A 12,140-nucleotide genomic window follows, 5' to 3' on the forward strand; every position below is an offset into this window, starting at 1 on the left:
AAAAACGGAAATTAACTACATTAAACCTGATTATTTTTCACATGAATTTATTCCGGATAACTGTAAATCCTAAATTAGTCACTTGCTTCTTATGTGATGTGCGTTTAATTTGTCTTCTTGCCTTGACTGTTAAAAAGATTAAATTACCCATTTATTCATCATAGAATCGGTTATGGAATAATTTGAGTAAATTAAAGTCAAAGCATCGATTACTCCCAATGGAATTCCACCGTCATAATCCATAAAACGAGAGTTGATTCCGCTAAAGCTTCAACGCCACTGAATCAATCAATCGTACAACTGCGCCCAGTCTTTCAAAGGAGTCGAATGTTGGAGGTTCAAAGAGTCGACTCCAATAATCAAGCGCGTCCTCGGAGAGAGGGCATGCGGCGATAACAATGAGGAGCTGTACATAGGATATCTAAAGAACCACTTGGCTGAGTCTTCTATGATTCAGCCACAATTTACTATATCGTAGTATCACCCAGTTCAAGGTGAGTTTTAATCGACTATGCTTAAATTCGCGGCCCAAATTCAACAGAAATCTCCTATTGTGGCTATGCGGGCTAATGCTAACTGCCTAGTCAGCCTTTTGCTTCATCGATAAAAGTGATTACAAATTCATAATGAACTCATAAACCAGTCAACATCGTGTGTGAGTGTCACAATAGGTTTTTAATGGATGTTAATCTGCCACGGGTTATATATTCGAAGTGGTTTTGTTGACGCCAATATGTGAATTGGCCAGTAACGTCTCGTGCTTTGGTCTCATATCCTTCTAGATTTACCAATAATCCCGAATAAAGTTGAGTAAACTCCATGTTTGCCTGTGTTAACTAAGCTTTAAAGATTGTTTGTAGCTACACTTGTCCAGGTCAAACCAAACAGGTCATAGTTAAATTGTGAGATTGAAGGAAAATACGGTGTCTAAAGGGGATAGTAATCTGTATTGGATTAAGATTGGATTATAGTTTTACAAGGACACACGCACGTTGCAACATCCAACAAGTAGTGTAAATATGATAACTATGATAATACCTCAGATAAATCTCCACGGCAGGATAAAAATAAACGTAATCAATGGACACATAACATTACAAGACTCAATCCAGTTGTGTCTGCAGCAAATGTTTTTCTTCAATTGTACTTGTTGACAAGTGCATCGAAACTATTGATGTTTAAAGCCAATGAAGTTGAGGAGAGGATATCACTGTTTCTAATAAATACTTTTTGAACAATAAAAAAATCAAAAATACAATACTATTGTGAAATATTATTACAAATCATTTTTATTTGAATATATGTTAAAATGTAATTTAATTCTGTGATGGGAAAGCTGAATTTTCATCAGCCATTACACCAGTCTTCAGTGTCACATGATCCTTCAGAAATGATTTTAATATGCTGATTTGGTGTTATCATGTTAAACACATTTTTGTGGAAACCATGTTACATTGTTTTTCATCATTCTTTGATGAATAGTAAGTTCAAAAGAACAGCATTTTTTTAAATCTAATTTTCTGTTACATTCTATATATGCAACTGCTTTTAAGTGTTTTTAATCTGTTTGTGTGATGTTTATCTATGATGTAATCGATTGTACTGCTGCACATTTTGGCCAGGACACTCCTGTGAAAGAGATTTTTAATCTCAGAGAGCTTTTTCTGGTTAAATAAAGGTTAAAAAAAAAACAACAAAAAAAAAAAACACCTTCTAAATATCTTTACTGCCGAATAAATTTCAGGACCTCCGAGCCATCTGCTTCTTCAAACGTCTGGCAGAATTATGAAAATCATGTTATTATATTAGCTACCTTGGCTTGTAAAGAGCTTGTTGTTCAGTTTTTAACAATTTTGTGCTGCCCAGTAAAACTAGTGTTGACGTAAGCTGCATGCGGTTTGAATTGAAATGGCATATAAAGTTCTATCAGCTTCATCATGTCAGACTGCTACATTTTAGGAGCATTGAGCCAGTTGTCATCATCTGGAAGAAAGTGTGTAATTAGTGTGCATTCTCATTAGACTAGGCACAGCTGCTAGATTCATATGAAATACATTGACCGTATAGTTAAGCCTGTGATAACCTTACAGCTTGGTGAACAGAGGCTCATCTGAAGCTTGCACAGCTGTAGTCTGATACGGGTGATTGTTTTGCTTTCTAGTGTACTGCGTTCTTTAACGAAGAACCTGAATCTGTACTCTGATTGTTTTAGCAGCCTCTGATACCTCTGGCTGTGTGATCATCTGTTAACTTCCTCTAAACTTTTCTCGAATTAATGATGTAATCTGTGTGATCAGCAAAACATAATCATTTTAAGCCAAGGAATTGAGAATGGAGAAGTCGTTGCCTACCATTGCATCCTGTGATTATGAGAGGAAGCATTGCATAAAAGTTTTGTCTGTATTGTTTAACATTTCCTGATGGATAAGCCTGATCTGATAACTGCACCTGGATTTAGCTTCGTCACACCTTATGTTTGCACAGTGTGAGCTGGGTGCTTTCTGCTTGCTTCGGCTGTGTACATTGTTCTATATGTCAATAATGTGATGCTGAGTTCTTTGAAGAGCAGCTCCCATTAGACACAAAAATGAATGCTGTTTTTTTTATATAAATATGCAAATGCGTAATTCTGTCTCTTTTTTCCTATTTTTCAGCATTGAATCATGGCAGACACCAAGCCACCCTCTGACAGGCCTCAGAGGAAGATGTCCACTACAGGGGAAAGTTTATACAAGGTGCTGGGACTGGAGAAAGGGGCCACAGCAGAGGACATTAAAAGAGCCTACAGGTACATTAAATGCTGTCACGCTAACTTGCAGTTTTTCAGGTTACTTTAGAAATGGTGAATGAAAAATATTTTTAACCTTTTTATAAAAATTCAAGACCACATTCACCAGTGCTGCTATCATACTGCCAATTATTGCACTATGTACCAGAATTATTGCACTATAATTTAAAAATGTACCATTTATTTTAGCATATCAATATTATATAATTTTTTCAGTATTTATTACAGTGTGCTAATTTAATACTTTTTATTATTTGTTGTGATTTTATGGTTAAAAAAATTAAACCTCAAATGTCATTATATTTAACAAAAAAGGTTTAAAATATTTATTAATAAATTTTTTAAACTTGTTTTATGTTCAGCATTGTATCATTATTTCTATATTTAAACAAAATAATTCTCTTTACTTTAAGTGATAAGCGTTTGTTTTTATTCTGACAAAACCTATTTCAGTATATGGATATAATGAGAATCATAAAAATTTGGTTATATAATATTAAGTTCTGCAAAAAAAAATTATGTATTGTTTATAACCGTGATATACAAAATCAAAGTTTGATAGATTGTTTGATTTAATGTTCTGCAAAATTCGTTTCTGCAGAAGATTCAGGACTTACAAAATCCTTTGATTTACAGAAAACTGGCTCTGAAATACCATCCAGACAAGAATCCAGACAACCCTGAAGCTGCAGAAAAGTTCAAAGAAATCAACAATGCCAACTCAATCCTCACTGATGAGACCAAGTGCAAGATCTACGATGAATACGGTTCCATGGGGCTCTACGTGTCTGAGCAGTTTGGAGAGGAGAGTGTCAAATACTATTTTCTCATGTCAAAGTGGTATTTCAAGGTGAGAACTCAGTTCACTTTAAATAGCTTTTTTTATGCAACAGTGAATAAAAGCTCTATGTTACCAATTGTCTCAATGTGTTGAGCTAAACTGAAATTCTGAAGTGATGTTAACTACCCAGAGAGACCGTTTTGATGAAATAATGAATTACATAGTTTTGCTTGGAGTGAAGTTTGCTGTTTAAGTATTTTTGGAAAGGCAATCAAAAATAAACAGTGTTTAGCACTATAGGCACCTGGTGGACTTGGTTAACAGACGTTATTTAGCGTGCTTTTTTGTCTTTGAAGTACTAAAATTTTTACAGATAATAGTGACTTTTGATCAACATGTGATAATTTTCTCAAATAAGCTTAATGCAGAAAGCAAAACAACTTAGCCTGATTAAAATGCATCAGCCTGTTTTGATCTCCAAACCTATAAATAAATGCTCATGTATTTCGTTTTTTTGCCAATAATTTCCCTTATGTTTCAGCTTAGGAGCTTTCAGAAAGCTCCTCAAACTTCCTAGCATGACAAACATAGTGAATGAATGGCTAAAACTGACTAGTAGCTGGATGTTGCATATTGTAAACTTCTCCCAATGATGTGGCATTAAATGTGCCTTTCTGAGAGAGACGTCTGTGTCTTTGCTTCAGGCCATGGTCATGTGCTGTGCCGTTTTCTCCTGTTGCTGCTGCTGTTGCTGCTGCTGTTTCTGCTGTGGGAAGTGCAAACCACCAGAGGAGGAGAACTACCAGTACGTGGACCCAGAAGACCTGGAGGCCCAGATCAAAGCAGAGCAGGATGGTGGAGGTGAGCCTTGAGTTGGTTGGGAAGGAGTGTGTGTCTGACTCTAGTAACAATCTTTTTTTAGATAGTTGACTGATAACATATTGCTTATGATTTGTTGATGTCACGAGTTGTTCAGAAGACTTTTGAACTCAGGGATTGGCGAATTGAATTGCTCTGATGAATAAATTCAATGCATCATTGCTAAATAAAAGTATTTTATGTATCTGACTCCAAACAGAATGGTAGTGGATAATTTAACCTTTTTAAATATATAAAACTCTTAGGCAGACATCATTGAAAGTAGCAACTTGCAGTCATTTAGTTAAAATACAATAAATACACTGAATCCATTTATTAATATCTAGCACTGCTGGCCATGTGACATCTTTATTTTACAAGGAGAAACTCAATGCTAAAGCCTCAGCTGCATTCGAGACGTTGTCTAATCTCTGCACATGATGTTGCTCAGGTGGCATGAACAGCAGGAACAAATTTAACAGATCAAGCAAAAACATCAAACATGCAGCTGTTTATAACTCAGATTCTGTATACATAGATGTCATTGCTTTAGTTGGGTGGCCCTCTGAGGTTGTTTATTATATTTGCTCATTCTTGAGGTTTGGGATTTCAACATCATAAATTAAAAAAATAACAAGAAGTGTGATCGTTTCTGAAGGTAAAAATGTGCTTTTCTCATACTCTCAAGTCCTTTAATTATGAGATAAATATGACAAAGGACATGTTTTGTAGTCTAAAAGAAGATAGATTGCATCCAGATTCATATCAAATTGAATAGTCAGAATCACCTATCATCTTAAAATGTTGCACAGCGTTTTATATAAATAGTTCAGGTCTGTATTCTGGTCTAATCTAGTGTTTGAAATTACTTGAAGGTATATGCATTTTAACGTCATGTTTAATACTGAAATTAATGACGTGTCAGATGAGAAAGGACTCATTTCACTTGTCTGTCCTTGGCCATTTTGAGTGTTCAAGAGATGTATGTATCAGTCATCAAGGGCATTGGGTATTTTGAGCAGCTCTTGTCTTCCCGATGTTAATATAGCCTTTCTATTATTTATGCAGTGCAAGCACATGGAGTTTGGTCAATTTTGTTGCGTCTAAATTTAGCCCTGGCAAATGTATGACTGTCAAGTTGAGTAGACAAGGAGTACTGGCACGTTGCGGGTTCACCAAACCATTCAAATGTTTTTGTTTAAGATTTACTTATACTAATATTCTTAAAGATGATAACTTGGAAAAAGTTGTATTTGTATTTAGAAGTTGTATTTGAAAGTGTCGTCTTTTATATTTATGAATATTGTTACAAAATATAGCCTTTGTGCACATTTTTATACATAAATTATACAGATATTGACCTTAATGTGTAATAAGTGCAAACTAAGTTAATGTAAATGATGTTTACATGAATGAAGCTCAAACCAATTATTTGGCCATCCTAACAGCTGTGGAATAATACATTACAATGAAATCCTTCATGTGACCTCTAATATAAGATAATGGTTTCCCTTTTATTTGACAGGTGAAACAATAATTATTGTCCAGCCTATACCTAGTCCTGGTCCAGAAATCTGCAGTGAAACTATACCGGATGCAAAATGACTTGTAAGACTCTGAATGTTCAATAACAGCATGAGTCACTCCATTGTGATTGTCTACCTACACAACCCTTTTTGTTTGTCTGTGATTCCAAGCATTGCCTTTAGCCCCTAAAAAACGTTGAGTTACAGTTCTTGTCACCCAGCATCTATGATTCCACGTATCGATTCAGACAGGACTAACATGTTCATTAGAGAGGTGGGAGGCTCTGTTTTGTACGTCTGGGTTTTGCAGAGATCACATGCTCTAAATCTGTGCATTGCATATAGTCATGCGGATTGATTATCATTAGTATAACCACAGTTTTTTTACAAATACCATGGTTAAGCCATTTTTAGTACAGCAAAACCATGGTTAATTTGTGGTTACCTTAGTTCAACTATAATAACCATGTTTTTTTCAAATGTATTTATTTGTAGTAAAACCACGATACATTTTTGACAAGGTACATATGTAATAAAAACATTATGTAATTTAGTGATCTGGTTTTCAGCCTTATATTAAGACCCAGTCTCTTGGCAACCTCACTGAGGCTTATTAAACTGTGCTAGTACCTTCTAAGCTCATTATGTATATAAATGTTTTCTTATTAAGGAAAGACTATGCAATGAACTGAAACCCAAAGCCAGTAACCTGCATTACAGATCTTGAGGTCTCGGGTTGTGTTTGCTTTACTAGGCCCGTGCATAAACTAATTCTTTGCATGTGCGTGCTGTGGATGTCCTTGTTTTGCATGTTGTCAGGCCAAGCCTTTTTCTGCCAAGTACTTTGAACCTCTTGTAGGTTTTGGAGTTTGTTGACCAGGAGGAGGAATGACACTATCTGACCCTTTAGTTTATTATTGAGCCAGACCACACAGTTGAGAAGTTACTAACTTTATAATATGTAATATATCAATAATAATAATAACAGAATAATTGTAAGTATATATTATAAAAAATATAATTGTAAAAGTGCATTTGTGTAAAGTCTTTTACATTGTTGCAAAATTTATATTTCACAAAAATGCTGTTCTTCTGAATTTTACAACAAAAAACAACAGTTATTATTATTATCCAGCAATAAAACCACTCACTATGTTAGAGGATGTTAGAAGGCTAGTGAGTGCAAGGATGAGTCAGCAGGAAGAGGGATTTCTGTTGAGAAGGTTGTGTCAGCATGAAGCAAAGCTGTCAAAGCAGGTGCATCTCATCGATAGAAATGCAGTCAACATGAGCGGTTTCATACAGAGGTGCCACTGGTCTGTCACACAGCCATCTGTTCAGCAAAGTCAACTTCATCTTACCTCAAACCTCTATTTTACCATCCCACTTCTGTTTCGTGTCACTTTTTTTCTTTACCTCTCCATTTTTTAAATAAGAGATTTATATTTATATTTATATATGAGGGCTTTTTCCCCATTTTAGTGTAATGCTAGAATGTAAAGCATAAATCAATTTAAGAAATCCTCTATTTTCATTCTTTGCTACACATGGATGCTGTCTGTTAGTGAGGCGGTGAATTGGAAGAGCTGCATCAGGGAAGGGAGGTATGTTTCTTAGTGCAGCGCTGTGACCACCTTTGGCCTTTATTCCAAGGAAACAACATCTGATTTGCTTCACTATAGAGAACAGTGTAGGCCTAGTATGTATTAGGGGTGTTACGGTACACGTATTCGTATCAAAAATTTTCGGTACAAGTCTTTCGGTTCGGTACATGATTACTGAACAAATACAGCGACGTTTTAACCACTTCACGAGTGGAAATTCATTTGAAACTTACAGTTTCATATATTGTTACTTTTGATAAGAATCAGAGTTTCATTTTTCTAATTATGTCCATTTTATTCAGGAAATTCAAACAAAAAATGCAGTTTTGATGCTCTTTGATGTGGCGTGACAGATCTCATATAAACGCCTCAGTACATGTTGGAGTGCTGGTCAGCACGATCATCCATTCCTTTACTACTAGTTTTAAAGCGAAATAAACATGAATGAACATATTGTGACTCATGTAATTGCTCAATCAGTGTTTCAACCACGGAAACATGACAATAAAACAGCATTCCATTGCATCAGAAAGTCATCAGTGTCCACAGCTCAGTAGTTCGCTATAAATGAAGTCTAGAGAAATATAATTAGTTTATAATCATTACATTTTACTTTACCTGTTAATGTCTTAATTATTTAATGTATGTTTAAATAAATCTATTATGAGAGCCACTGTGAATTCATATATTTCAACAACAAATATAACTTATAAAATTTAGGAGTTAATTTAAAAACCGCATTATGTGCAATTTACATGTTGGCATATATATATATATATATATATATATATTATTATTATATATATTATATATATTTTTTTTTTTTTTTTTAAGTTAAGTGTTGATTGTTTACAATTTTTAAGTTGTTAATTATAAACTCAGTTAACAGTAACTTAAGCTTCGGTAGATGTTTATCCCTAAGAAAATTTAAATTGTAGTTGAGTTTATTTTAAGAAAGAGCTGTTTGTTCAGAAAACCACTGATAAATAATAAAACATATTTAATTTTCCCTCTGCTGTACTGGAACATACCGAACCGTGACTTCAAAACTGAGAAACATACCGAACCATCACGTTTGTGTACTGTTACACCCCAGTGTGTATATTTCCTGCTATGAAATCCCACATATCCCTCAGACATTCAAAACCTACTGGCAGTGCATCTCCAGTAAAAGGTTCTGTACTTTCTAATTCTAGATAGATGGCTTCATACAAACAAAAGGCAAATGGACTCTGCGTTTATCTGCATAAACTCATGCCACAACTTAATTCACTTCAACACGATAGTGCTAATAGACCGATAAATCATCTGATATTTGACCATTTTGACATTATTGACCACTTGGATGTTGAACAGAAATTGTAGTTTTCTCTTGTGGTTATATAATTACCAACAATCATGCCAATGGATAATGCATTATGGATAATTGGACAATGGATAATTTTTTTTAAATAATAAAGTTTGTAAATTATATTATTAGGAGATAATATAATGTATAAAGCTACATATTAAAAAGTATATATATATATAATTATAGTGTATATATATATAGATATATATTAGATATATATATATATTATTAGAATTAAATAATATTATAATATCTGTATTTCATATTGGCTACTCTAAACCTGACATTGTCCAAAACTCTTATTGGTCGACCCTTGCTTTGTAGTTTTGCTAAAGCAAAAGCATCCTAATTCTGTCCTTTATTATTTTATTGTCTGTTTTTCTGTCCTTTTTTTATTTTTTTATAGGCTCAAATGTCCCTGTTTTGATCCAGCCCAGTTCCACCATCAACACCTCAGAGTCCACACATTTCGCAAGCAGACAGTCCATGTACAACACCCAGAAATGAGCCACCCGCCTTGTCCTGGTCCAAGTCATTACTGAGGGGGTCCTGCTGATGGACTCTAAGGCCCCTGATGTAGTGTGCTGACCGCAGGGCATCATGGCACCAGGACTAAACTGTGCCACTGAGCCATACCATGACTCTGACCCACTGGAATCGAGTGGCAGTTTGCCAAAAGACAAGGAAGCCTCTGCCAGTCTCACTTCATCTGTGTCTCCGTTGGTGTGTATGTCTGTCTGTGCGTATATAACTACCCGTTCATTTTAAAATAATATAGCTATGAGACTGATGCCACTAGGCAGTGTTTCAGGTAGGAAGTGAGTTGTACTTTTGGGGTGTTTCTTTTTGGTTCTGGGTATTTATTTATTTATTTATTTTAATGTGTTCGAAGCATGGACATGAGTGGAATGATCATGTGAGTGCATGCAAAGCAATAACAGCATGCCACTACTATACAGCATAGGACCGTGCAAAAACCCCTCCCACTTATCTTCATACAAATGCACAACATGGCACCTTTTTTAGTTTGCTTCTTTAGATGCCAGTGTTTTCCATTCTCAAGTTATTCTGCAGTCATCTGTTACATTTGCATTATAATGCATTTCACTTAATGAAATGCAGATACAGAATAATGCAGATTGAAATGGTCAATCGTACGCATAGCTGTGTAACAACTTTTTCTGACCAAAGTTAAGGCAGATGCCTCACATGTTAGCTGATGTGCCATGCTTGGTATTTCAAGCCATGTGCAACGGTCGTACATTTCCCTAAAATCAGAAAACTTGAATATGCTGGTGAAAGTTGTTTTTTTCTATACACTTTTTTCCAACTACCTTCATAGGAGGCTTCTAATGCAAACCTAACAGCTTCAACACTTACAACTACTTCTCAACTGCGAAAGTGAGAATATCTGTAAATGTGAAGTTTTAGGGGCTGAAATGGGATCAACCCTATTTTTGGTGAGCGCTATGCCAAATCATCGAGCAAACCTATGCTTTCTTTGTGCTCTTAGGACATATGATGACAACGAAAATATTTTTAATGATCTTATTTATTTTTAATATATCAGAATTGAGATTAATGTGTATGATTTGTTCTGAGTGAAACGATGCACTGTGTAAACTCATTTCAAAACTTGGATTTGCAAGAGCCTCGTGATTTTAGCAATAAGAAAATGCCCGTTGTGTTAAATGTGAAAGACTTAACAATAGTCAGCCAATGTTAGAAACACTACATTAGAGTCAGTACATTAGATGCCAAATGTTTTCCCTGTAAATTGTTGTTCTGAATGCAATAGGATATACTTGGATTGTACACCATTTTGTTTCTTTGTGCAAATAGAAATGTATGTAGTAATTTCAAGTAGTGTATGGTCATCTGTCTATTCTAGTTGTCATTTTGTGGGGCATTTTCTTATAGCCAAGAAGTTTTCCTTCATTCCATAAAAACTGGATATTGCTTTTAGAGAATAAACTTGCCAAAAGAAAGATAGATGAAAGCAGACATTCATTGGGATATGATCTGCTATGCTCACTGGATAACTTGATTTCAATGCACAAGGCCCATTTCTGCAGTCAACAACTTACATTTTTGGGCACTTTTTTGGGGTTCAAATGATAACTATTATTTGAAAGAATTTGAGAGGTTTTGGCCTCTTCACCAGTGCACATGTTACGTTTTATGATGCTGTGTATAATAACCTGTTTGATGAGGGGGAAAAGCCAAGTCTGGTCTGAATTTACCTTCAGCAAAAAACACGCCAAGAACCACAGCACAACATATTTTCAACAGCTATTTTCCTCCTGTTTTTATTCAGCATGGTTCGTAATGCAACACATATTTCATTGTCTGTTTATATTATTAAATCAAAATTCATGAAATAAATGGGGATTTGTAAAATTTTGCATTTAAGGTGATTCTTATTGTGATTGTTACTTCTGCTGCATGAAGGTTACATTCTTAAATGTACACCCATGCTTTCAAGTTTTCATTTTTTAATTAGTACTGTTTGTTTATGTTTGGAAATGAATGGATGCTCAGGCCTTTTATCGTTAACATCACACTACAGCTTCATGTGCTAAAGTTGTACCCATAAGCTTGTAATCAGCTTAGCGTACAACTCCATACACTCATTAACAGCCCTGTTATAAGTGCACAGTCAGATTTAACCAAGGTGATGGTTATGTGGAAAGGTTAGATTCAGGTGTGTGATGACAGCTGCAGTCCAATTTCAATGCTTTGCAGAGAGTGGGTCAAAAATTATTTGGTAGATTTCCTAGACGTTTGGGGAAGGTCTGGTTGTTCAAGCAATAAAATATAAGAGCCCATGCTAATTTGTGAATTGAGTCCGCATGCAACCACATTATCAAAGGCTATTTTTACAATATAGTATGACCTGGAGTACCTTTTTTTTTTTTTTTTTTTTTTTTGCATCAATATTTAAGGTAAAGTTCACCCAAAATGTTTTATGTAATTGTCATTTCAAACCTTTATGAATTTCTTTCTTCTGTGGAATACAAAAGAAGGAAATGTGAAGAATTTTTGTAACCTAAAAGTTTTTATTTTTTATAACACTTTAGCATGAAGATCTGCATCCAGGACCAGAACTGTCACGTTTTATAATAATAATAAAAAAATTACATTTGAAAATTTTAAAATTAAACTTGACCAAATTAACAAAAATGAAAATGTACAGTCAACAGTAATAATGAAAAAAAATATTTTCTAAAAA

The 12,140-nt window shown here is 34.7% G+C and overlaps 1 protein-coding gene and 1 long non-coding RNA gene across 5 annotated transcripts; both read left to right on the forward strand.

Moving 5' to 3' along the window:
* The first annotated feature begins 118 nt into the window (after positions 1-118).
* Positions 119-10,014, forward strand: LOC132092234 (dnaJ homolog subfamily C member 5-like). Of its 4 annotated transcripts, XM_059498393.1 has the most exons (7): positions 119-494; positions 2,655-2,788; positions 3,425-3,638; positions 4,274-4,430; positions 5,953-6,035; positions 7,519-7,557; positions 9,315-10,014. In XM_059498393.1, the coding sequence occupies exons 2-5, from the start codon at positions 2,664-2,666 to the stop codon at positions 6,030-6,032; spliced, it is 576 nt and encodes a 191-aa protein (XP_059354376.1). In that variant the 5' UTR covers positions 119-494; positions 2,655-2,663; the 3' UTR covers positions 6,033-6,035; positions 7,519-7,557; positions 9,315-10,014. The 4 variants fall into 4 exon arrangements, with proteins under 4 accessions (XP_059354376.1, XP_059354375.1, XP_059354377.1 ...); XM_059498392.1 differs by lacking the exon at positions 7,519-7,557 and having other exon boundaries at positions 121-494; XM_059498394.1 differs by lacking the exon at positions 5,953-6,035 and having other exon boundaries at positions 122-494.
* A 60-nt stretch (positions 10,015-10,074) lies between these two features.
* Positions 10,075-11,742, forward strand: LOC132091821 (uncharacterized). The gene is made up of 2 exons (XR_009422136.1): positions 10,075-11,459; positions 11,702-11,742. It is a non-coding gene; the product is annotated as an uncharacterized LOC132091821 (long non-coding RNA).
* Positions 11,743-12,140: the final 398 nt, after the last annotated feature.

The sequence above is a fragment of the Carassius carassius genome, chromosome 18 (assembly GCF_963082965.1).
Source record: "Carassius carassius chromosome 18, fCarCar2.1, whole genome shotgun sequence".
Lineage (NCBI taxonomy): Eukaryota > Metazoa > Chordata > Actinopteri > Cypriniformes > Cyprinidae > Carassius > Carassius carassius.

Excerpts from the sequence above, each read along its gene's own strand:
- LOC132092234 (XM_059498391.1), top strand. The coding sequence starts at position 2,664 with ATGGCAGACACCAAGCCACCCTCTGACAGGCCTCAGAGGAAGATGTCC. Across the intron at positions 2,789-3,424 it reads GACATTAAAAGAGCCTACAG|AAAACTGGCTCTGAAATACC; the intron begins GTACATTAAATG and ends TTTGATTTACAG. Across the intron at positions 3,639-4,273 it reads TGTCAAAGTGGTATTTCAAG|GCCATGGTCATGTGCTGTGC; the intron begins GTGAGAACTCAG and ends TCTTTGCTTCAG.